This window comes from Balaenoptera borealis (genome assembly GCF_965194805.1).
Source record: "Balaenoptera borealis genome assembly, chromosome: 3".
NCBI lineage: Eukaryota > Metazoa > Chordata > Mammalia > Artiodactyla > Balaenopteridae > Balaenoptera > Balaenoptera borealis.
Window position 1 is genome coordinate 102933386 of NC_138866.1, and position 27763 is coordinate 102961148.

At 36.6% G+C, this 27763-nt stretch overlaps 1 protein-coding gene and 1 long non-coding RNA gene across 2 annotated transcripts in view; one reads left to right on the top strand and one right to left on the bottom strand.

Annotated features, from left to right (window-relative positions):
- Window positions 1–27763, top strand: part of UNC13C (unc-13 homolog C) — a 632162-nt gene that overhangs the window by 221214 nt on the left and 383185 nt on the right. The window contains exons 5-6 of the mRNA XM_082388208.1: window positions 17065–17143; window positions 19330–19401. Of these exons, the coding sequence (XP_082244334.1) occupies window positions 17065–17143; window positions 19330–19401 (151 nt within the window). The remainder of the gene's footprint in view (window positions 1–17064; window positions 17144–19329; window positions 19402–27763) is intronic.
- Window positions 11981–20642, bottom strand: LOC309626860. Its single transcript, XR_014243451.1, has 2 exons — window positions 19332–20642; window positions 11981–17151 (listed from the first exon to the last, which is right to left on the bottom strand). It is a non-coding gene; the product is annotated as an uncharacterized lncRNA (long non-coding RNA).

The following is a 27763-nucleotide window of genomic DNA, read 5'->3' on the forward strand; positions in this document are numbered from 1 at the left end:
ATTATTGATGTTGATCATTCTTTCATGTGTCTGTTGGCAATCTGTATATCTTCTTTGGAGAAATGTCTATTTAGGTCTTCTGCCCAATTTTGGATTGGGTTGTTTGTTTTTTTGATATTGAGCTGCATGAGCTGCTTGTATATTTTGGAGATTAATCCTTTGTCAGTTGCTTCGTTTGAAAATATTTTCTTCCATTCTAAGGGTTGTCTTTTCGTCTTGTTTATGGTTTCCTTTTCTGTGGAAAAGCTTTTAAGTTTCATTAGGTCCCATTTGTTTATTTTTGTTTTTATTTCCATTACTCTAAGAGGTGGGATAAAAGGGATCTTGCCGTGATGTATGTCATAGAGTGTTCTGCCTATGTTTTCCTCTAAGAGTTTGATAGTGTCTGGCCTTACATTTAGGTCTTTAATCCATTTTGAGTTTACTTTTGTGTATGGTGTTAAGAAGTATTATAATTTCATTCTTTTACATGTAGCTGTCCAGTTTTCCCAGCACCACTTTGTTGATAATGGTGATGATGATGGTGATCATCAAGAATTAGAAAAGAGGAAGGACAGGAGTGGAACAGAAATGGGAGAAGGATTAGGGGAAGGATAGGAGAGAAGAAATTATGGAAACAATATGCCCACTGGAATTCTACAATTAACCAGGTATTTGAGGGAATGGGATAATCCATGTAAGTTAATTATCTAGAAAACCGAAGTGTCAGTTAAAGATACCTAAATAATTAATATTTTATTCTAATAATTTAGGTTAAGTATCTTTCTAAAAGTACTACATACATCTGTGCCTTCTTAAAATAATTAATACATAATATTTGTCTTTTCTTGAAATGGCTCAGGTTATCATTATGAATATCCATCACTGATGCAGTGGTTAAGAGGATTGACTCTGAAACCAGACTCCCAGGTTCAAAACTCAGCTCTGTAGTTAGTAGTTGTGTGATTTTGGAGCAAGATAGTTAACATCTTTGTACTGTAGTATGCTAACTTAAAAGGATAACAGTAATTCTATCTCATAGATATATTGTATGCATTAAATGAGTTAATGTGTGTAAAGAAGCTTTAACAGTACTTGACACATAGCAAGAGCCCAATAAATAATTATTATTTTTGAACAGTTAATGGTTGTTTATTCATTCATTCATCCCATAATATTTATTGAGCAACTATGTGTTTATTCAAGGCACTTGGATACAAAACAAATATCCTGCTCCTTATGCAGCTTGAATTCTTGTAGGGGTGATAATAAAATATAAACATAAGTAAATTATGTAACATGTAAGATAGTCATAAGAGCTATGAAAATAGAAAAAAATAAAGCTGGATAAAGGGGATTGGTAGTGCTGAGGTGGGGGTGGATTTTGGCAGGGGAGTAGAGGCAGTTTGCATGTTGCAGTATTCAATAGTGGTAAGTTTGTCTCTTTGAAAAGATAATAAAATTGCTTTTTGGTTCTCTACCTGTGTATTATTTTGGCCCCCATATATTTATGCTTATCAGTGTTTGTCTATGTGGTCAAACAGAAATGGAGCAAGGAGTCTTGCTTTGGGTAATTCAGAGTCTCCAAGAGAGAAGCAGGTTCTTCTTCTTCTCTGAACACAATTTCCTCTCCTATAAAATAGAAATAATAATTCCTACTTGAAAAGCTACTGTATTACAAAGACTACTTGTAAAGACTCTATTGCACTACCTGCCCTATTGTTGGTGTTCAACAAATTGAAGAAATGTTTAATATCATTTATTATATAAACAACTTACTAGACTAAAATTTTTTGTCTAGCCAAACAAGTGTTAATTTTTCTAATCAGTGATATTGTTGAATGTCTTTTCTATCTTGGTTCTTTAAATTAGTTGCTGTGTTACTAATTAGATGATTAATGCTCCATCTACAAGCATGATCATGAATGAGGGTTGTGTGGCATAAACTATTTACTTTTTAATGAAATTCAGTGCCATACCATAATTTTTTTCATGATGACAGATTCAAGTACTTATGATACAGATCTTTCCCCCTTTGTACTACTTGATGTAGCTTTATGTATTTTGGTTGTATGCAAGTCAGTGCTTTATAATTACATGTATTTATACATAATCACATCTCAACAAGTTTATATGTCTCTTTAAGACCATGAATAACCTTATTTTATATTATCCATGTCAGGAACTATGAAGGGCCTGATATTTTACCCTACAGACTAGCTGACAAGTTACCCTACCGTAATTTCATAGATGCTGGCAGAAGACACGAGGCACCTGGATCAGAGACAAAGAACTTCATTACTCATGGCACAGCAGATAGCATGAGCTTCATGTTTGCAACAGTTTCTCTTGTCCCTGAAGCCCCACAGGGGCAATGTGGTGACAGACCTAGGTGGATGCAAGGAACACAGTGGATTTGTGTCAGTTTTTGAGCTTAGGAAACCCCAATCTTTTGAAAGCGAACAAGCCAAATTTTCCCCAGAAGGAGACACTGTATTTACTCTACTGGTCAGCACACAAATCTGTCTTCTACTCCAGAAGAGTACGGTATCTCTATATGCATGCCACGAACATCTGTGAAAGGCTAATCCAGAACAAAGTCGGTCTCCACTCACAAGGTGTACAGAAATGCAAGAGACCCATAAGAAATTGTCTCCAGCACTCCACAGCAGTTTAGTAGTCTAGGTACACAGTAGGAAATCAGTAAGTGTTGAAATGAATGAATTTGACCAGAGAATCAGGAAGTCATTGCTGAAAATAACATGACTATCTTTGTGCCCTTTGTGCTGATTTCCCTTTCAATTGAGTTTCTGAGGAAGACACTAAGAACTCAAATATTCATACAAAGATGATGTCAAAAGATAGTAAGGACCCACATCAGTCAAAGATAGAGATGAATGGGAACGAAGGAGTTAGTTCAGTTAGTGAAGTGTCAAATTGTAGGAGTTCCTTCCTGGGACTATTAGCGAGCGTCGTGATTAGTGGTCTGCTGGTGTTTTACAGCCGGCTCTCCACTAAAGAATAAGGCCCTAATTTGTGTTGCTTGCCTATTTTCCTGGTCTGAGTAATCCTACCATAGCCAATTTCAAGCTATCAAAGTGACATCACTGAATGTGGAGTTGGGGAAAGATGTATACAGTCTGCTCTCCAGAGCCATGAGACCAGCTCCAGTACACCACTGGTTGCACTGGATAAAATGGAAGTAATAGTACCAAATGTCCTTTCCCCCAACTCTCATTTTTTGTCTCAGTGTTCTCTCTCAAGATAAAAAGTGTAATGAATGCAATGCTAGTGAGACTTCTAGGTAGGGATACCATATTTGATAAATCTAGTCTTAGTTGCTTTTTCTAGAGAAAATCAAAAGGATTAAGTCTGCATGAGAGCTGCCTAGCCTGTGAGCAGGACTCAGATCAGGTTGCAACCTCAGCTTCCATCCCCTACAGCAGTATTTTGATGGGTGCAAAAGTCTATTTTTCCCTTATATGTTGCCCCCAGGTTATAAGGCAAGGGCTTATAGTAGACTACTTCTCACTGGCTTATTCACTCACTCTTAAGACCTATGCATTTTTTATGGGACCCTAATTGTTATTGGCTCAAATGATTTATCTTGCATCGGGAGGAAAAATGACCAAGTTGTGATTCCAGGAGCTAATATATCCTGTGGCCAGCACTTGCCTACTGGTTAAGGATGCTACCTTCGTTCCATTATCATATTGCTCGCACTTTACAAACAAACTTGACGTGTATTGCGAGCATGGAAGTTGCTGAGTTCTTGTACCAAACGTCTGAGGAGAGATCCCTGTGATGGATACATGGACAGCCAGGCATGCAGCTAAGGGAAAGATTCAGGTAGATCTTTGTATCATTTTTGTGTTAATGACCATATTGAGAAACATGCCCATTCTCAAGTAACTGTACTTAAACACCACGGGCCAGATGATTCTTGCCCAAATCCAGAGACTCATATACAGTCATTGAAAACCAGCTCCAATATCAACATATACGGAGCGAACATTGCTGATCATGAACATGATAAGGTTTTCCTCATAGGCGCCAAGCAGAATAAACAAGGTTTTCCCATTTTCTGCTTCTCCAGTCAGCACAGTCAAACCCCCCAAGTCTACAGGGTTTGGTTTCGTCCGTCTCTCTTCCATTCTAATTACATCTATGTTTGTTTGTTTGTTTGAAATACTGGCTTTAAAAAGTGTTTCTAGAATACTAGTCTGACAGTGCTAGCAGAGTTGATGACACATTAGGTTAAACATAGACGGATTTGCCTTTGTTTAAATAACTGTAATTACCTTTTGGCTGGGTATGTGCTTTTTAAAGCTCCATTTCAATTTCAGTAACTGTACCTGAAAATACAAGGCATATCCATCAGGAACAAACAGTACTTATTCTCTATTTAACCCCTGATTGCATTGGCTAAGTAAAGCTAAGAACAGTAAGAACAACATTTTGGATTAGAGAAATCATGACTTGATTTGTTTTTCAATTTTCAGAGAAGCATACCTTCTGGAATAATAATCTTTGTTCCAGATCCTGAGGCAGGCAAGAGAACTGGGACAGTGTTTTGATTTCTAATTACTTGAGATTCTACATGTACACGTTTATTTGCCTTAAAAAGGAATGTCTAAAAAATAACTGAAAAGAATTCTTCCAATCATTAATTTTACCGTTATTTACTAAGTAGTATGTGTACTAATACTAACATATGTCAAATCCTATACTCAATACTAGAGATGAAAAGTAAGTTGTATATAGTCCCTGTTTTTGAGGAGTCCATAATCTGAGTGAAAATCAGATATGAGCAAATAATTATCATTATAGAAGGAGTAAATTAAGTATAGTGGTAGCATGGTCAAATTGGTCCTTGGCTGTTAAATAAAGTTAAGATCACGCAGTTGAATTTTGTTAACTTCGTAGCCTCTGATCCCTTTTACAACCCTGGGCAGTCACTCCTCTGAGTACCTGCATGAGTCGCAGAGGAATGATTTTTCAGCAGATGGATAGGTTAGGGAAGCCACTTCTTAGCTTGCTAAGCATAATAGGTGGTTATGCTTGAAGCTTTCAAAAGTATGAGAATGTCGCTGAGTCCAGTGGTTCCAGAAGTTTTCCAGCCATAGGACGTGAGATCCAGGGAGCCAGAGCACAGACTGAAGCTATTGAGGGAGAGAAGTAACAGACTTGGAATCAGTGGCCAGAGAAACATTTTTTAAAATAAATAATTAATATTATAATATTCTGTCCCTGCATATTTGTTTCAGTTGGAATCCCTCCAACACCCACTCCCTGGTTGGCAATTCACTAAACCAGTACTTGGTATATATTTATTGTTTTTCTAAAAGTATATTTTAATTCTACTGCAAGAATTCTGTAATATCCCTTAAAATAATGAGACAGCCATGGGATAACCTATCATCAAGGCTTGAGTCGGTTATGTTATCTGTGAACAGGGTACTTCCTGAGATACACAGAACTTGAGTTTTCTTCACTCTTTGTTCTTTTTCCTTTGCGGAGAGCAGGGCCTCAGGATCTTTCTTGGTACTACCTATCAAAGGTAGACCACTGGGTAGGGTGTGTCTTTATTCTGAGCTAAATTCTGGGCCATGTTTAGTGTTTCTCTTAGCATAGAGCAAATTATAGAAAGGATTCAAAAAACATTGAGAATAAGAGGCCGCTTGGGCTGTGAAAGTCTGGCAGCCACCTAATGGCTTAGTCTCTGCCTTTAGGTACTACCAGTTTTCATTAGTGATTGGAGAGGGTTTGTTAAGAAACTACTTTTCATTATTGATAGGAGACGGAGTGTTTAAAATTTCAGGGGATTAAATATTTCAAGACAGCATATTTCTAAAGAATATTATGATTAAAAGGAATCTGAGGTTTCAGCTTTGAGAAATGTAATTTCTTTGCTATTGTATATTTGATTGTATTTAATGGCCTCTAAGTAAAGCATATTAAGAAGCTGGTATTTCATTAATTTACGAATGATTATATTTTATAAACTACATGTAAATGAATGCTGAGTTTTTCCAGAGAGAGATTACTAAGAAAATTAGCTTTAAACCAAGGAACATTAATACACACAATTTCGTATTTACTGTAGCTTTGTGCCACAGAAGCCTAGTTTAGGAGTTTAAAAACTAACACCCTAAATCAAGACCCTATGTGGCAAGAATTTTAATTAAAGGGACATTTTTTTCCAAATAATAACAATTGCTTAGTCACAAGAAAATTTGGGGGCTGCATATTTTATTTGTTTTCTTTTGTGTAGTATGTGATGTTATGAGTTTAATCTAGGTGCAGATAATGTTATGGGAGGCGTAAGAAAAGTTTTCTGTGCAGGGAATTACAAGCCTTAGAAAATGCTATATTGTCTATTTGATAAACAATCTGTTAAGGAAATGAGCCCTAGAAAGTACATATAATAATTGAGTTGTTAGAAGTTAATCCCTGACACCTGACACTGTCCCCATAAGACTAACACTGAGAAATTTTCAGGGGAGTGTTTAACAGCTGCATTATAGGTTTTCACTTCTGCAACTCATTGTGTGCTAAAACCTAGGACCATTTTGTTGTTTTGCTATGAAAAATATTTTTAATAATTAGAAATATAGCCTGCTATCCCCTTTACTAACAGAATGGTGAATGTTTTACATCCCCTTTATGTCTTTAAAAACTTAAAAATGACATTAGCTTTTGAAAAATAATGTAAAAATGAATAATGAGGTAGTGAGCATTTCTGAAACAATGTTTCAAAAGAACAAGGATTTGAAAGGAAAAGCCTGCTTAAAGTACTAAGGAGCATTACAGAGTGGTAAGAGGTCAATGCCTAGGAAAGGAGAAAGTAGTTTAGTGGAATACAAAGGCTCTCCTTGGCATCGAGGCCATTTACCCTTTAAAATATTATAGTAGTTTGAATTGGAAATTTTACCAGAGTTCATAAAGTGGAATGAAGGGGTTGAAAAAGAAAGTGGTGAAACCACCTCAGTCAAGACCCTCATTAAGGAATCCAGAATTACTTCAACAATCTTTTAGATCATCTCTCTGTCTCCTTTATCTGTCCTTTAATCCATCATGAACAGCACTGCCAGACTGGTCTTCTTAAAACATTGCTTTCATCATGTTAGCCTCATGGCTACGTACTCACAGCAAGATGGACATGGCAGTTCTGTTCAAGATGAACTGCAGATAAGGAAGTTAGTAACTAGAAAGTCAACAGAAAGAATTCCAGGTATAATAGGATAAAATTCACAACAAAAATTGTGGTGATCCAAATAAAGAAAGATACAAATGAGAGACAATGTGAGGAAGGAAAAGAAACTGTGATGAATGGAAATGGACAAGGCTTGTTACCTCTTGGATATTAGAAGCAAAGGAGAGGGAAGGGCATTAGTGATGTTCTGGAGTCCTGAGAATTTCTAGCTAGCTGCTGTAAGCTGGGTATCTTGAACAAGCAAGTTTTTTGCAGCTGAGTTTCTGTATGCCTAAAATACAAGACTTAGAATATATAATTTCTTAGGTTGGTTAAGTTTTTCGACTTGGATTAGCTGTTATTAAGGAGTTTAAGCCTCTGCAACTGGACAAATGGTGATAGTATAAAAATCCAAGCAATCAAAAGGAGACATCCAAAATCATTTGCAGGAAAGATAATTGGTTCTAAAATGGATGTCTTTACTTGAAAGTGCTGAAAGGTTTGTGGAAATATTCAAGAACACTTAAAAACTATTTATTGATATCCACTGTGCTCCAGGCACTCAGCAAAACAACCATGCTCCTTGCCTACTACAGTGAAGTCAAGTCATATACAAATTTACTGTATGAACTAGAGAAAGAGTAAGAGAATGAAAGCAAGAAAGAGAAAGGAAACCATTTAAAAATGATGGCATCACTAATCATTAGAGAAATGCAAATCAAAACTACAATGAGGTATCACCTCACACCAGTCAGAATGGCAATCATCAAAAAATCTACAAACAATAAATGCTGGAGAGGGTGTGGAGAAAAGGGGACCCTCTTGCACTGTTGGTGGGAATGTAAATTGATACAGCCATTATGGGGAACAGTATGGAGGTTCCTTAAAAAACTAAAAATAGAACTACCATATGACCCAGCAATCCCACTACTTGGCATATACCCTGAGAAAACCATAATTCAAAAAGAGTCGTGTACCACAATGTTCATTGCAGCTCTATTTACAACAGCCAGGACATGGAAGCAACCTAAGTGTCCATCGACAGAGGAATGGATAAAGAAGATGTGGTACATATATACAATGGAATATTACTCAGCCATAAAAGGAAACGAAATTGAGTTATTTGTAGTGAGGTGGATGGATCTAGAGTCTGTCATACAGAGTGAAGTAAGTCAGAAAGAGAAAAACAAATACCATATGCTAACACATATATGTGGAATCTAAAAAAAATGGTTCTGAAGAACCTAGGGGCAGGACAGGAATAAAGACGCATAAGAAGAGAATGGACTTGAGGACACGGGTAGGGAGAAGGGTAAGCTGGGACAAAGTGAGAGAGTGGCATTGACATACATATGCTACCAAATGTAAAATAGATAGCTAGTGGGAAGCAGCCGCATAGCAGAGGGAGATCAGCTCCGTGCTTTGTGACCACCTAGAGGGGTGGGATAGGGAGGGTGGGAGGCAGACACAAGAGGGAGGAGATATGGAGATATATGTATATGTATAGCTGATTTACCTTGTTATACAGCAGAAACTAACACAGCATTGTAAAACAATTATACTCCAATAAAGATGTTAAAAGAAAAAAAAAATGATGGCAATTCAACATGGCAGTTCACTATTTTATTAACATTTGCCCAGAATGAGCAAGAGTTGGAGGATAAGAATATGCTGAACCTGACAAAGTTTCATTTCCCTTTGGCCTCGCAAATGGGAGCAGCATTGTCCCCATGCACATAATTTTCTATATTTTTTTTACAACCATGGCCTCTAAGCTCAAGCCGATTACACTCACCCCTTGCTGTCTGTGGGAGATTGGTTTCCGGGCTCTCACAGTTACCAAAATTTGAAGATGCTTAAGTTCCTTGTATAAAATGGTGTAGTATTTGTATATAACCTATGTACATCCTCCTGTATACTTTTAATCACCTCTAGATTACTTGCAATAGCAAGTAGAATGTAAATGCTATTTAGATAGTTGTAAATGCTATGCAAATAGTGGCCAGCACACAGAAAATTCAATTTTTGCTTTTGCGAACTTTCTGGATTATGTTTTTCCAAATGTTTTCAATCTGCAGTTGATTGAACCTAGGAATGCAGAACCGGTAGATACACAGGAGTGGCTCATCTCACTCTCCCCCAAGCAACTAGTGATCACTCCAAGGCAAAAGGAAATATGGCTGTGCCAGTTTTACTGAGAGACATCATGTTGGTCTCTAATGTAGTTCCCACCACAGAGATCATCAGTGGTAGTTTAGAGGACTAGATGTGATTTTCAATAAAGACAAATATCCTGCTTTACGGCCACAGTTCAGAGAACCCAGGAAGTAATGAAGAGAGGATAGAGGAGTCTGGAATGATTAGTACTAGGGAGAAGCTTTATGCTTTGAATTTTATTTCTGTTTTAAGTCAGGGCTTAGACAATTATTGGAGAGGATAAAAGCAGTGTTTTTCAAGATTAGAGCTAACAGAAAAAATGGACTTGGTTGGAGCATCTGTGAGACCTTTGTTCAACATAAAGTTAAATAACTGGGACCAGGACTGTAGATGAGGGTTAGGCAAGGAATAAGCTCAGCCAAGATGCGTGCTCATCAGGGCTGAGGCACTCACCAAAACGAGACCAGCAGAGGAAAGAAGTCTAGACCAAAGCTGAGTCAGAAGAGGAAGTTAATAATGCTCAGGATACCGCATGGGATGCAATTACAAATTTGGCTTTCTGCCCTTCTCTTTCTTTAATTCTTTAAGTAGATAGCTACCCACAAGTGCATGCCTGCCAGAGACTGTTACTAATCTCTTCCTTAGTTGGAGGAATGTCACTAGCCGTAGGGCAGCAGTGGGCCAGCAAACATTCCATCAACTTCAATCATGTTCCTGTTTACACAAGTCTATAATAAAATAATTGCTACCAATAATGTGTATAATCTACTTACACATGTCTCCTCAATCAGTGCTCCCCACAATGCCACTGTGAAGGTAAATTTTGCATTTTCCATATGAGATAATCAAGGTTCATAGAGGTTAAAAAATATTTCCTGGTGGAGTAACTAGGCTCTAATCTTCTTCCAATGACTAAGTCCTTGCCTGCTGCCCCACTTCAGTGTGTGGTCCTTACCTTTCTCCCTGGTCCTCTGGCTTCTGTCTTGTTCTTTTTAGGTGTTATTTCAGAGATAATGAAGCGGACATAATAAAAACCATGGCTTGCTTAATGTCTCATCTCTCCAGTGTCAAGGCCTAGTCACTTGACCTTCCGTGTTTCAGTCTTCCCTGCTACATGCCAGAGTTGGCTCTAGGGGAGTAGAGAGGAATAAGATTTATTTATCATTTTTTGGAAACCTGTATTCTAGCAGGGACTTCCATGTAAACGAACAGAATGCGGTTTTACAGGGGTCATGGCAGAAGACTTAGAACAACTGTTCTCCAGTGTTTTTCTGCCCCAGTTCAACCAAAAAGTAGGATATCCTTCTCTCAGTAACAAATATTTACTTTTAACCCACAGCTGCTGAGAAGCGCGACTGAAAAGCGGGAGGCATGGTCCTCCCCCTTTTTCCTCCCCTCACTCCCCAGCCCCTTCCACTGGGCATCCTGATGTTGAGGTCACAGTCAAGTAGAGTTGGCTGAGATGGGGGGGATGGATTGACATCTACCTTATGGACGGATGAGCATTCTGTTCAGGTTTCATTTGAGAGGTCAGTAGGTGTTAGCTTAGGCCACTCAGCAAGGAGGCCAGTACCACAGAGGAAATAGCAGAGTGAAAGCAGACAAGTAGGGAACAGTGTGATGCCTCCGGGGATCTGCAAGGAGTTCAAGATGACTGGAGCGAGGAAGTCTAGCGAGAAGTCGAAAGAGATGAGACTGGAGGAGAAATCGTACCTTACTGGGATGTAAAGGGGTTTGTTCTTTGTAGGCGCTTGTAGGCGCTAAGGCATATTCAGTATAAAAAAAACACATCTTCAAATTTGTGTTCTAGAAAAATCACTCTGTTGGCAGTGTAAAAAATGGGCTGGCAAAAATTCTAAGACATTAGTTAAGATAGGAAAGCCTGGACTAGGGCACTGTCAAGGGGAGAGTTCAAGAGGGAGACGGTTGAATCGTTTTATCAATTCTACAATGCACATTTTTATACTTTATAACAAATGGAGATGCATCTTAATAACCGATGGTGTCTTAAAAACATTGGTAGCCAAGCAGCAGTTGTAAGAGTTTACAAGCCTGCACGCTTGTAAACTTAGTTAAAAGTGCCCTGGGAAAGTGTAATCATTTTATTGTGGTTGCTAGTGGTATGGCTGGACAATTTCAATCTCTTAATGCTTCAGTTTAGAAAAACAGTGATGATTGGAGGAAGGATGAGAGTCTCGTTTGTCTCTTTTGATGCTTTTGGTAAGGTTGAGAGCCCACCATCACTGAAATCTGCAGCAGAACTATCTGCTTCTGGGAATACAAGAGACAGTAATGGAGCACTGTTTTCCGTAATGCCCGATCAACCATTGCTCTTGATGGCTTAAAGGGCAATAATTTGGAAAAAGTCCCAGACAGTGACAATTCTGGGTTGCAGAGTAATTCTGAAAGGTTGAATTTTGAATGAGAAGTTTAAGGAATAACAATTTGTTTTGCTTATATTTTCCTTTTCATATATAGAAAAATGTATATGACATACGACAGAAATCTATGCCATAGACAAAATCACTTAAAGAGTGCCCTTTCAATAAGTATAAAATTTAAATTCTAATTGCTAAGAAAGCATGGTGTCAGAGATTAATTTGATTTTTTCACAATGATATATAAAATAATGCTTTATCTTATGATAGATGGTGCCTCAGTTTTGATGAGATAAAGAATCAAAAAATCATTAGGAATTGGTGATTAATTGGCTGTGAGGAGTGAGTCATCAATTATACAAACATAAATACTCATTCGGTGTTGACAGTAATGGAAATCTTTTCCAGAAGGTGAAAAAAAAAAATGAAAAGAAAATATCCTGAATAACATATCCTAATATGCTGCAGGGGAATAATTAAAGTATATAATGATCATCAAGAAAAGTGTGTTAAAATGTATGTAAAATAGATCATGTTAAGCAAAAAAAGCAATATAGATCATTGTATGTTTATCATCATTAAGTAATGAAATAAATACAAAGAGTTGTTTTTAAAAGCCTGAAAGTACAGCTATATTAGAGGAGAGGGAGTTAATATGATTTATTGTTAACCTTTACATTGCCTTAATATTCCATAATGCTAAAAAAGATTAATTATATAGCCCTGCCCAATAATTGCCTTGGAAACATAGAAATAAACAGAAGCGCTATAATTTGTTTTTTCAGGCCTGTAGTCTTCAATAAATTTAACAACTCCTTTGGATATAAACAGAGTCTAACAATTTTCTGATTTCCAATGGAAATCAGCAAGTCTCTGAATATTACCAATTAAGCATCAAGCATCCACATGTGGAAATAGCCCATCTTTGTCCCATAATCAGAAAGTAATACTTTCAGGAAACCTGCTTAATTGTTTTCATGCAGTACTCTCCTGGTGCCTTCTCAGAGTTCTTTTTCAATCTGTAGAGACTCCGTATGTTATCAAATCAATTTTGGATTAAAAATAATTACTATGTACTTAGTAAAAATCAGCTTTACCTCTTCTACCTGTGTATCAGATTTCTTAAAAATTACAGCATACTGTATATATCTTTTAGACGATATGTGTTTTTTTCTGTAACAAGATAATTAACTGAACCCAAGTCAAGGTATATAGCCATATACTTTTATACTCAGATGTTATTAAACTCAGTAAACTTCTTTTAGTATGATTATGCAAAGAACTAAGGAATAAAACCATGAAAAATATGAAGACTTTTTAATAGAACAAATGTTGGATTAGAACACATCTCAATTTAGCCTGTAAAATTATATCCATTGTCAATTATATGTGATCATTGACGTTCCAGATATTTCTGTAGATCTCCTGATACTTTTATCTCATTTGTAACGCCTGTAGTCTAAAGGTCTCCTTTTTCCTTGGGAGAACACTTGAATAGCTGGAGAGGAACCACTTGGGAAGGATTGGGACTATCTTATACAGTAATACAGTGTTTCTAATTCGAAGATAATACCCTTAGAATACATTTTTTTAAATTCAAATACTAGCAGCACCTTTGCTAGGACAGGCCTCTGATTTCCTCCTACCAAAAAAAAAAAAAACATATATTAGTTATTAAGAACATGAGGTTTGAGGCAAGACACTCCTGCAATGGAAATCAAGCTCTGCCAGATATTTCTAGGCCTAGGGAAATTGCTCAATTTTTAAAGGTAAAATGGGATTAATGGGAAACCTCAACTCATATTATTGTTGTAAATGTGGAATAATGTAATCATATAAGCAGTAGAGTATGGGAAGCCAAATCTTGGCAGTGCTATCTCTGACTTAGATAATGACCTTTGGGATGATTCTGAACTATTCTATGCTTCCATTTCCTCATTTATAAAATGAGAGAAATAATTGTAGTTATACCTTATTGGATTTTTTGAGAATAAAATGAGGTAATGCTTGTAAAGACTGGCTATGATGGAGAGCATTCTCTCTGGCTCCTGGTAAGCGCCACGTAAATATTAGCTAGAATTAGCTAGTTTGCTTGCTACAGTTAAAGATGGCTTAATCCAATCAGCGATACCAGAAAGGGTTGAAATCAGACAGCTTCTTCCCTAGAATTAGGCTTCCCTTCAGAATTACTTGTCTGCTGTTGCCTGTGTTGATGACTTCCTGTGACCTCCTGCTCATCAAGCCTAGCTCATTTCTTTAACGGATATCCATGAACTTGACCTTTTGCCTATAAGGCAATAATTTACTTACCTACTGTTCTTTCCAGGCTTCACCATTTTCTTGTTATCTAATCGCTCCCAGATCTCTCCTGGTTAGGAAGTTTCTCAGTAAATATTACAAAAATATTTGTGTAGAGCTTCACAGTATTCACCAAGCACTTCTCTATTCATGAGGTGAGGCTATTAGGGCAGGTTTGTTTTTTTTTTTAAGATTCAGGTTTGAAATAAAAGTTTTATTATTACTAGATGGATAAGCTCATTAAAGTATACGTCTATACAAACTTCTTACAGTAATGATGAAAATGTAAAATTATAAGGAAACACAACCTGATAAAGAACATTTTGGGGACTATGTGTGAACGTTAAGAGAACATTTTTATTGCATTGCAATTTAAAAATATAGGTTTAATGAAAGTAAATGACAAGCTCAGAGGGGACAGAGATGAATTTTGGATCCATATCTTCTAACTTGGGTTCAAGTTTGGCCTGGGTTCTTGGATATCTCTGTTCTGATAAGAGAAGCATAAGGGTGAAGTGTGAGGTTCAAGAACATATATATGTGTAATTGATTGCTGAATTTGTGAAAATATGAGGTTGCTCAAAATTCTAGGCTGGCTTGGGAATTTAAGTTCCACAAGAAGGAAAACATAAAGAAAATAAATAATTTGTTATTGATAGGAAGAAAACACATCATTTATATAACACTTGGCAGTTTATAAATCATTTTCTCAACCATTATCACAATTGAATGTGTTTCTTTAAAAAGTTATTAAAGTAACTTCAAAACATTTCAAAATATTTGGAGGCAGTTAGTATGATTGCTATGTAATGTGGTGGAAAGACATTTATTGATGTACATTTTATGCCATTATTATTCTGTTCACAGAGGAGAGAAAATAGAAACTGCTTGGAATCAGAGCCTTAGACTGGAGCAAATGAAACTGGAAAAATCCTTTTAGGAACCCACTCACATAATCCTTTTCCCATATATTTGATGTTTGGGATGTGGGAGGGTCAAGGCAGGGAGAGGGCAAGAATACGGAAATAGGATAGGAGGGAAGCAAGACGTCACACTGAGAGAGTAGTAGTCTTTCTGAAGATGAGTGTTGCAAAGAAAAAAAAAATTCACTGCCCTTTCCTCCTCCTATATACTCTGTAGTTTCTTGCAGTTCATAAGAAGATGCTGCCAATGATTCTTTTGTGATTGCAGTTCTTGATCTCTGACTGTCACTGTGACTATCACAACCCTTAACCTACAGAGTGTCAATTGGCATTATTCTAGAAAACGATGGAAGCTGTATTAACTCCTTTTTCACAGGTTCAGTGGTGGACTACTTAGGTGTCATCTCCCCTTACCACACACTGTCTCCCCTCCCATCTTTTATTCCTTCCCCCTCTTCTTTCTTTCCTCTTCCTTGATCTCTGCCCCATAATTACTCTTGTCCTGTGTTCTATGATATACAGGTAACTTTTACTTCAAGTGTGTGACCTTAAGTATATTCAGTTCGTCACTGACATCCTTCTGACCCATGTGCAGTGGTTTTAATATTTCACATTTATTACTGCATTTGGTCCTCATTTTCAGACGTAGTTTATGGCATTATTACTATTTATTACCATCTTATCTTTATTAATATTTTGCTTTTATTAATATTTTGTATGAGTTGTATGGTGCATTTTTGTAAATTGTCCAAGATCACCAAATTGGTACAACTGGAAGTATTTGAATTAAGACTGTGGCTACTAAGAGAGATCCAATAAGACAAAGGTTTCCCTTTGTTAAATTCAGCAGAAATGAAGAAACAATCTCTGAGTCAGTGAAAACTAGACAGTAAAATGCTGATAACCTATTATTGGCTGTTGTAGCCTATTCCAATGGCAGAGCTGCCCACCTAAACCCAGCAGTATGAATTGTGGTGTTTCTGGTGCAAAAGCTGACTCTCAGCTAGAGGTTAGCAGGGGTTTTGCAGTTCAAGTGAGTGGAAGGAGTAGCTATCATCAATGACGTTAGCACCTTTTTGGTTGTATAAAAAGACTAGCTTTAATGCAGTAAAACAAATTCAATCTATTAAACTTATTTTAATAAGCATTAATATTAATATATTTTAAAATTAGTTTAAATTGCAAAGATGGCACATGCTTATTATAAAAACATTGGATATTAACAGATTTATAACATAGGGAGAGTCTTCTCTTTTTCTATCACCCAATTTCTCTCACTCCACAGAGGTAACTACGGTTTACCAATTTGGTGAATATATTTCTAGAAATTTTCTGTGCATATATAAACGCACATACAAATGTGGGACCATACAAAACATAATAATATACAAACTTGCTTTCTTAACATACTATAAGTATTTTTTCATATATACACATATATATTTACCGTATTCACTTTAACAATTGCATCCTTCCCATTGTATAATATACTATAATTCATTCAATCAGTATACTGTTGTTGAATATTTAGGGTACCTAGCTTTTGTTGTTACTACAAAAAAAAAAGTTGCAGTGAACATCCTTGTATAACAAATTATTATAATCTTGTGCATTTATCTTTAGATAATTCAGATATGTGGAAATTCTGGTATTGGAATAATCACTAATATTTTAGATGTGTCTATAAATCCTTGAGATGCCACTTTGGAGTTCAATCTGTGAAGATGCAGTATACACAAAAGATAGTATTTTTACAATAAAAGTAATTTTTTTTTACCATTGCAGACAGACCAAACTTTCACCAAAACTGGTTTGGTTCTGTTTCTTCCTCGAGGTGCAAAGTTCCATATATGTAACAATTTCAATTGTCCTCTCTGTGGTACAGTAAAACAATGTGTCAAAGCAGGCCATGTATAAAGTTTCAAAGTATGCAACTGTCCAAGAAGGCAAGTGATCACTGTGTGTGGTAGTCTCATTTTTGGGCAAGGTCCTTGAGTCTTGGATCTTTGCTGCTGTCTGAACCAGCATGATAATCCTTTAACCTTTTTTCACAGCCTTTTTACTACAAAGAGTGGAATTTTTCTTATAAAGAGTCAGTTAACCATTAAAATCATTCCTTTTTCCCCTCTTTCAGAGCCGGGCGGGGACTTTATGGTATTGATAGTATGCCAGATCTCCGTAGGAAAAAAACTCTGCCTATTGTACGAGATGTGGTGAGTCACTCCTGTTTTAATTCATTTTGACTGTATACGTTGTCTTTATCTTTATTAGATGTCATATTGTCCTTCTCATTAAATGCCTAGCCTGTAAATATATCATAGAATAAAACACAGAAGAAGCCGGATGCTAGCAAGTGTTATATTTATTATTTCTTTAAAATCTATTAGATGGAGGAAATAACTGTAACCTTTTGACAGCTTTTGATATTAGTTGAAATTACAAATTGAGTTAAAATGGCCCTATAATTGAGCAGAAAGAAGTCACACAGCATGCAAAGTGGGCTGCTGCAACTGGGCTTTGATGACCACAAGTTTACTTTGCAGTTGAAGGCTAGATTTGACAGTCTTCATCTTAACCCAGTAAACTTTAGTACTTTATGAAGCATGCAGATAATATTAATCAGTTCTTTATTCTCATATATTAAGATCAAGTCTAGCCAAATTAATAAGCTGTTCCACTCTCCAAAGAAAACCATGGCTTCCAAGTCATTAAAACCTTTATTAGCCCTGAACATAACTCTGAATGACAAACTCTCCTATAAGGAAATATGCTGGGGACTGCTTAGAGATGCAAAGAATTGATAATAGTCTGTATTAAATTCTAAACAGATAGCCCATCAACATGAAAAAGAAATGTTTTCTATCACTCACATTGTTTTCATGTTTTTCTGGAGGCATATTCTTAATAGTTTATTATATGAAAATATATTTTCCCTCAGAAAAACTGAAGTTTCCCTTTTAGCAACAACGTGCACAATTTCTTGATACCGGTAATCTTCAATTTTGCTATGAAAACCTTCATCTGAAGGTCATCACTTTAGTTTTAAATTAGGAAAGACAAAATCTTGCCTGGAAAAATCTTATGCTGGAAAGCATGATATGTCTGTACAATTAGCTCAGATTCCTGCCATTATAGCGTGACATTATTTTCAAGTGTTAGGCTTATTTAACATTATTATACTCTTTTCTCACCTGTCATATGTCTAACTATTTATATTTTGTTTTCTCTGTCACTTGGACACTTCAGGCCATGGTGAGTGACTTTCATTTTATTTAATTAATATTTGGCAATCTTCTCAAATGTACACTGCTCTTATTCATGGGATCAAAGAGAGCAAGATGGGGAAATAAAAAGAGACATATTAGAGTAAGAAGTTTGGGTTCTCCAATAATTTAACATCTAGTTCAATTCTGAAAGACCAATTTAACAAACAACAGGTCCAAATACAGACTAAAATAAAATAAAAACATAATTTTAGGGACAGCAGTTGTCAGAGATGGAAGATCATCTTTGGAGCTAAGTCCTGTGTAAGTTTACATGGTAGGAGTGGAGATGGTAGGAGTTTACGAGCAAGGAGTGAGTCACCTCCTCACTTAGGACTGTACTGAACCTAACGGGGCACAATGGCTTTGTAGCTCCAAGGAGATATATTTCTGACCAGATCTATTATTCCACTCTGACTTCCCTTTGTTCGTAATGGGAGAGAAGATTTAATATCCCCATATAGAACTCCTGATTTCCAGAGTTCTCTATAGCACCCTCCGACTATATTATATTGTGTATGTTTCAGGTGGGAGAAGCATAATGGTTCTATTTTACAGGGGAAACTAAAAGGGTGTGACTCTTATTTAAAATCACCTAAGTTACCAACACTGAGTGAAGAAAACAAGTCTAACGATGATTCTCAGTTGATAAAATGGACACTTGGAAGAAAATCTTCTGGCCAGATATGGAAGCATATTTCAGGGAACTGTGGACAACTCAAGAATCATCTAGTACCAGTTGTGCTTCAGGGCTATCAGACAGATCAGCTGGCCCTGTATCAGTGGTTATGTTTTATGAAGCAATGTGATTATGATCGTCTTGGGGAAAAACAATGTCTTAGAAGCCTCTTGCTAGCCTAGAAACCTTGGGCTGCAAGCCTGCCTTGCTGGGCCTCAGTTTTACCATCTGTAAAATGTAGAGCCTAGGTTTGAGGATCTAAAGGGACTTGTTCAGCTTTAATGTTCTACGATTCCACCTTCTGGGTGAACTGGCTGACTACTGAAAATGGTAGGTCCCTATTGACTCAAGTGTGAATAGTGATAGTCTATACTTTTACAGTTTCACCTTCTACTGAGTAATAGGTACATAGCAGTCACCTCATAATTCTGTGTTTTTTTGTTGTTTTTTTTTTAAGACTCTGGCTGCCCGGAAATCTGGACTCTCCCTGGCTATGGTGATTAGGACGTCTCTAAATAACGAGGAATTGGTAGGTGCAGAGTCACTTACTAACTATGCATTGATCATAGTCTGGGGAAAAGCATTCTGCTTGGGCTGCTTGTTTGTTATGTTCATTCCACAGTTCTAGGAATAATTGGGAACATGGGGAAAGTCTGACCCTAAACAAACTTTCTCAGGGCCTCAGCTGCACGATCATACACATTATCCTGTGCTGCTCAAATATGCATGCACCTTCCCATCTTTACAAATGCTATTTCATCCTAACTCAGTTTGCTTGTTGCTGTCTACCTTAAAAATCCTGCTGAGTTTTTACATAGTTCACGTTTTGCTTCCTTTTGGAGGCTTTCCCAAACACCCTCCTCCCCTTCTGGCTCAATTATTAGTTTCTTCCACTGGGCTTTTCTAGCATTTAATCATGACCTCCATAGTATAGTATGGTATAGCATGGTTAAGAGTGAAGGCTGCTTGGGGTGAGTCCCATCTGTGCCACTAAATTAGCATTGTTGTGTCTGGTAAGTTATGTAACTTCTCTGAGCCTCAGTTCTTTCATGTGTATAGTGAGATGATAATAATACAGAAGATTAAGGGAGTGGATGAATATTTAACATGCTTACACAGCCTAGGGTACAGTAAACAATAATTACAAGCTGGTGTTCTTATTATTTTTGTTACTACAGTTTGATTATTTTGCATAAGCCTTTCCTTTTAGACTCTGTGAAGGTAGCACTATATCGTGTTTGTTGTTCTTGTTAAATATTTTCATCCCTATTGCTTAGTACACTGTCTGACATAAGATAGATGCTTTGTCAATTCTTGTTGAATGAAAGAACCAGCATGATTAGAAGGTACAAGGAGGTCAGGGGTTCTTGAATTTGGTTCATTCGAATCAACTGGGGGAGCTTTAAAACATACTTATGTCTGAGTCTCACTCCCATGATTCTGCTTTAATTGGCTTCAAGTATAGCCTGGATAGAAGAGGTTTTTTTTGTTTTGTTTAAACTTCCAGGTGATTCCAATGAGCAGTGGGTGTTGTGCCACTGTAACTGCGTCCTGCACAGCCACTCTGCTGGGGCTTTTAAAAAAAATAATAATTAATTAATTAACTTTCATGGCTGCGTCGGGTCTTAGTTGCGGCACTTGGGATCTTCGTTGAGGCATGCAGGATCTTTCGTTGTGGTGCACGGGCTTCTCTCTAGTTGTGGTGCTCGGGTTTTCTCTTCTCTAGTTGTGGCATGCAGGCTCCAGAGCGTGCGGGTTCTGTAGTTGTGGCACGTGCCGGCTTAGTTGCCCTGCGGCATGTGGGATCTTAGTTCCCTGAGCAGGGATCGAACCTGCGTCCCCTGCATTGCAAGGCGGATTCTTTACCACTGGACCACCAGGAAAGTCCCTCTGCTGGGGCTTCTGTCCAAGACAGTTTATCTGTGCCCTCCTTTATTGCAACTATGTACTCTACCTCCCCCAATTTTAGAGAATTTGTCATTCTTAGAGAATAAAAATGTGGCCACTATTATTACTTGTTTTAAATTTCTATGCACTTGCCATTTAAACACCATTATTTATAGTTATATTTTTCATTCTCTTCTTCCTGTCATTGTCGTCTTCCACCCAAAGCCAGCCTTTCCTAGGTGTCTATCAGCAAGCTGCGCTCCCCAACCCAATCAGCCCTTAAGTACTACATCAGCAATAGTACATGTCCCTTTGAATATCTGGGTGCTACAGCAAGTTCAGAACGTTTTTTATTGTGCCGTAGGATTTTTAAAATATGGCTGCTTTCTCAGGGGCTTATTCTTATCTACTGGGTTTATGATGCCATGTAATATGTTCACTATAGTTTGGACACGAGAGAAAGTAAACATTCTCTAGTATATGAGAAAGCCTCATATTGCTTGCTGAATCTCAAAGTATCCAGTCTTTTGCTTTTGAGGAAATAATCAAGGAAATAATCAAGATGGAAGGTTTTTATTGATAGACTCCTAGACTGTTCCTTTCTTATATTTTAAAATTTGCTATTTGGTTTAATGCAGAAATACTCATTCCTATGAAAAGTGAAGAGGAAAGCGACAGAAATTAGAGGAATGCTACTACATTTTCCGAGGCTCTGACAGAGACCACACCCTCACTTCATAGTTAAATTAGCTATTGATCTACTGTTTCTTTACTTAAACATATCATTTTGCTTCTTTAGTTTCAGAAGACCTATGTAGAAGATATTTCTGTGTGGGTGTTGAGTGGATGAACAGCTCCCTCTAAAACTCATCAGCTCCCTCTAAAACTCATAGAGCCCGTATCCCTGGGGCCCATGTCTCAAAAAGCAAATGAAATATGACTTCTGTACAACAGGCATATTAAATGTCACTCTTGACAAGCTGTCACATTAAGTCATTACATGGGCAACTAACACAAATGCTGGAACAAATAACCTTCCACTTCCCAGTTCCGTGAGTCCCAGGCACCCTCAATGTGAAGCAGGAAATATTTGCCATTACATGAAGAAGAAAGGCTTGGCCATGTGGAAAATGGTAGCCCTTCTGTTTGAATTAAAGAGATGTGCGGTAAAAAGCTCAGTCATCTCTTCCAAGGAAGGATAGGGCTATAAAGTCTGATGCAAGATGACAGTGGGTCAGCCAGCATCACGTCTACTGACACACTGTTGGCAGTGGGCAAAGTATTGCCAGGCGCCCCATCCATCACCAATTCCCAGTCACCACGAGGAGCTACTGGGACTGATTGGGAATCTCAGTCTAATCAGCCCTTAAGTACTACAGCTTTGAAATATTCCCATCTGGTTTAATAACACCAGACAGGATAACAATCTAGTATCCATATACCACAACAATCATCTGCCCGGCACCACACTGCTCAGCTTTGTGCTTGCTTTCTCAGTGATAGTTTCCTAGGTTTAGACCCAAGAGTAGCACAATCAAAGTAAATCCGTTCACTGTTTCAACAAATATTAATTGACTGTCTTCTGTGTTTCAGGCATTGTTTCAGATTTTGGAAATAAGGCAGAGAACAACTCATTTAAAAATCCCTGCTGTCATGATGCTTATAGTGAGAGAGGAGCTGAGATATTATCTTTTGTACCCACTGTTGCTATAGTTCATGATGGAAGCTTTTCGTAGGCAGGGGTATTTAGACTAAGACAGGCTTAGATGATGGTTATGAGAAACTCAGGTAGAGTGAGGAATCAAAATCACCAAGGCTAAAAGAGATTCTAGAACACTGTTTGTTCTATCTGGGTTGATGTCCATGTTTAGTAGGCTGGCCTAAGGGCAGGCTTATAGGGAGTGTCAATTCTCATAAAGGGTTGATTTGTCTAGGAGGATAGAGGTCCTTCTTCCAATAACAGGATTCAGGCCAAAGAAAAGGGACTGGCAAGAACTAGGTGTGGGGATAAACAGGATATCAGACCTGGGTCCTATTCCTAGCATGACCTAGAAAGATACATGGAAGGAGGAAGCAGGTCAGAACACCTGTCTGGTGCCTGGGGTTCAATCTGGAAGTTGCAGGCTCAGTTCACCCAGGGATTCCAGACTCCCGCTCAGGAACAGGAATCCTTCCATACCACGTGAACAAGTATTGAAGTGATACGGCCTGAATTTGAATCTCAGCTCCACCTCTTATTGCCTTTGAGAACTCATTTCTTATCAATATGCTTTGTCTCTCTGAGACTTGTTTATCTCATCGTTAAATTAATGTAATAATAATACTTATCTCACAATGAGAGAGAATTAAAGAAATGTCTTGCCAGGCACAGCAGTGGCAGTCAGGGCAGTGGGACAGGGACTTAGGATGAAGTATCCAGAGTACCTGCTAAGCCCAGTGCCTCCCTGTCACCTTTGCAACTGAGGGGCAGATTGCAGGGAGTACTGACAGGGGAGTCATCAGCAGTGACACCAAATGTACAGGTTATCTCTTGTTTACCAGTAGTATTGCTATTGGTCCTGCTTCTTTCCTTCTTCAAGAGAAGGAAATCATGGTCCTTGGCTTGAGAAAAATGTCGGTCCAAGTCCACCATTTACTACCTGAGGGAACTTGGGCAAGTTACTGAAATTTCCTTGGCCTCAATTTTCTCATATGTTTGCTAATTATGTAAGATTTTTGCACCTATATTCATTAGTAAAATGGCCTATGATTTACCATGTCTTTGAACAATTGTGGCATCAAGAATAAACTAATTTTATAAAATAAGTAGGGAAGATTTCCTTTTCCACTTCTCTGGGGTGATCTGCATAAAGTAAGTGTTGCTAACCTTTGAAGACTGACAAAACTTGCCTCTAAAACCGTCTTGTACTTTTTTTGTTTTTGTTTTTTTAGGGTGGTTATATGACTACTAAATCAATTTATGTAGTATAACAATTCTATCCATGTTATTTAAACATTTGTTCTTGAGTCAATTTTAATCATTTATATTTTTTCCAGAAAGTTATCATTTTTTCTAAATTTGCAAATTTAATACCGTCAAATTGTTCCATATAATTATATCATTTATAAAAGCTTGTGCTGTTTTCATCTTATTATTTATTTGTATTTTTTTCTCTCTTTTATAGAATCAGTACTGCAAGAGATTCTCTGGCATTTGTTTTGTTGACTCCATATTTTGTTTCTTTGTTTTATATTTCATTTATTTCTGCTCTTATTCATCTTCTACTTTTTATATTTTCCCTGAAGCTATTTTTCTAACTTATTAAGTTGAATATGTAGTTTGTTAATTTTTATTGTTGCTATTAACTAGTGCATACACAGAAAACAATATCTACAACATAAATGAAGGGAGTAAATAACAATACAAACACCTTATATCCAGCACTCAGAGCTTTAAAAAGAGAATATTTCCATCCCTTGTATATTCCTTCCTCATTTTCTTCCTCCTTCTACATTTCAAAGATTTCGTATCTATCATTTTGTTGCTGTTGTTTATATTTTTACCACACTTGTATAACCTAATTTTCTTTTTGTCTTTTCTACCAAATGCATTTTAAACTATTCATTTTCCTCTCAGCACACTTTAGCTGCATCATACAAGTTTTGATGTATAGTGCTTTTATTGTTGTTGAAATAGAATTATTTCATAAATTGTCCAGTGATTAATATTTTGACTCATCAGTTATTTAGAAAGTATATTCATTACTCTTCCAGAGATAAGGGCTTTATTTTTGTTACTGCATCATGTTCAGAGGACATGGACTGTATTTTCAGTCTTTGGTATTTAATTGAAGATTGCTTTATGGCTTAGTACATGATCAACACTGTAGATATCCCATATGAGCTTTTTCTCTTCAGTACATAAATTTTGGGACTTCTGTATCCCTGATAAATTGTTTCTTTCAACTTTTGGTAGCAATCAAATTGTTTCTTTCAACTTTTGGTAGCAAACCTATTAATTTCTTGAATGTTTTTTCCTTAAAAATATTCTGTGATATTAATACAGCTCACTGAAGTAATTAGGTTAATATCTTCCTTGATAGAAACTTTTCTAGCCCTTTCTTTAAATCTTAATGTGTTTTATGCATATCTCATAAAAACAGATAGCTTAGTTTTAAAATTCAATCTCAGAATTTGTCTTTTTATGGGTGGATTCAGTTTACATTTATTATAATAAATTTGAGCTTAGTTCTATTATTTTTAAATGTTTAATTAAAATACTTTTCAAATTTTAAAGTTGATCAATAATTCTGTCCTGAAAAAATATATAAAGGTCTGAAAATGCTTAGTCTCTGATTACTACCCTCAATGCCCACACTAGGTAGAAGGCAAGTCTAAATGTCATATCTGAAAATGGTCTGAAAACCCAAAGATCCAAGCCCATGGAGTTTAACTGGATCCCAAACATACCTGTTAGGTTTCCACAGAATCTGCTTTTTTAATTCTGTCATTAAGTTCCATTTATTTATTTATTTATTTATGTATTTAGGTGCCTGGGGAATCTTTCTTTGGAGCCCTTCTACATAGTAAAATGTTTTTTTCCAACACTTACCTAGTGGGCTATATCAACTTCATTTGCCAGGTTGCCAGATCAGTTTTCCAATAAACAAAATGAATATACTAATATTTCTAGAGGATTTGGAAGGGAATCAAATGAGATAACAAATAGACAGCACTTCAACCATTTTGGATGCATAAATATTAGTTATTTTTTTTATGATTGTCTACTTTCACTACACAGCTTTCCATAGCTACATGATTGACTTTCTTGGTTTTACAAGAGAAAATAGAATGGGTTCCCTTTAAGAGGGAGGGTCACCCCTTTCCCTCTCTTCCTTTTATAATATCCTAACCCTTCTTCCTGTTCTTTCATGGCCTCTGTCAGAAGATTTATAAGAACTCAGTCTCTGCCCCAACTGGTAAGAATTAGACTTTCCAGATTAAAATGCCTAAAGTTTCTCTCAGTGGAGAAATTCAAATTATTTTTGGCCACTTATATTTAATAAGTTACTCATCTCATACCACCTTCTTTATTTGTATATATATATTTTTTCATTGAAAGTTTGAATTGGAGAAAAAGTGATACTTATATAGTACATGACAAATTTACCCTAATTTGTTATCAGATCAAGTTCCATGTCATGTATTGGCATGGAACCACATTGTACTTCAGAGTGTATATCCTATATTGTCCTCTCCTTAAATTATTGAACCATCTATTTTATCACTGTTCCACCCTCTTTATTTGGACTCAATCCATAAGTTACTTAGGTCACTGGTAATTAGTACCTGTTATAAAACAATATAAGTAAAAACAAATTACTTACAGTCTTCCATGTTTAGGCACATAACTTTTAGTCTCTGTTAGCACTTTCTGCTACAAAAAATTTTACCCGAGTAATTTTAGCTTCTACAGTCACTCTTATGTAATGATTAGTCTAATGAGTAAATCAGTCATGAAATTATGTCTGTTTTTATACTCAGGAACTTATTCTACCATTGTTCTGTCCTCATGCTTATAACCAATTTCAAAGGTCACATTGTACCTAATCTTTGCTCTGCAAATCTTTCTGATGCTTTTGTCCAGAAATAGCAAAATGATACTTAGAGGACAGTAAATAGATTTCTAAAATCATGCATCAAGTATGTGAAATATGCTTGAAAACAAGAAGCTTACTTTTTTTCCTGGAATTATCTAAATGTGATTGTTTTCAAGTATAGGAAAGAGATGGTTTACATAGTTCTATCAGGGAAGCCCACAGGATGCAGACAAAAATAGAACTTCATTAGTTAAGTTGCTGGTTAACATAGGAGAGGGAAAAGGAGAAAAGGTATGTGGCAAATGGAGACAGTCAAGCTTTGTTGCTGTTATAAGTGTTAACAGTTTGTAGATTGGAATTTTGGTGGTCCAAAAACACTGGTAATTGTTCTCTGCAGGAGGCTTGATTGCTTTGTTTCTCGGACTCATTTTAATTTCCCCATGTAGTTATCAATAGAAAAGGCAGTTCATTCCCTGTCCTAATTGTTCAGAAAGTGATATATTAGGGCAACTCACTTTAAATTCCAGTTTCTCAGAGCAGGAATTTTTAACAAAATCTATGTCTAAAATATGAGCATCTTCCTCTTTGTAGTCCAAAGGTTGTACTTGGCTACTAAGTCTTACCTGAGTGAAAGCAGAGTAATCATTTCTACAGATTAAAGCAGTGTTGAAACAATAAAAATTGCCTTACTTTCTGGAATCACACTAGTAATATAAAAATAATGTTTATTGTTTTTCACTTCATTGCAAAAGCCTGATATCATGGCTATAAATAGAAAAATTACTGGAAGAACATGCATCAAACCATACCTAACTTTGAAAAATTAAATTATTTTTCATTTTAATGCTTGTTTGGGTTTATAAATTACTTTTGCAGTGAGCATACATTTTATTATTATCAGAACATACATACATTTTAGCAAATAATATATGTTTGTTGTAGAAGATTTGAAAAGTTTAGAAACACTTAAAATAGATTAGCAGGAAGTCTCCCAAACTGCTGAATCCACTCTGTCCTTCAGTCCTAATTCCAGTAATTGAGCTCTGCTTGTTCTTCAGACCACCTTCTCCATATGTCTAGTTCCTTGTTTACCTAGGCCAGAGACCCTCTCTTGATAACATAACCAGTTCCCATCCTTTCACATCAGCTTGGATCCTATTAGCTACACCCTATTATCTTTCTACCTACTCTAAGTACATGTGTGTATGTATGAAAGTATGTGTGTATATATATTTTCTCTTCCCTTTAATCCAACTCTTAAAGGTCAGTTACAGGCTTCCATTTCCCATTGTCCATGGCTAATTTTACTGTTTCCCCTTGTTTTCTTCTGCTTTGTTTTTATTCAGTGCCCGATATCCTATCTTTTGCCATATTCCACAAAAACTCCACACTCTATGTCCGTATAATCTTGTTTGATCTGGTCTT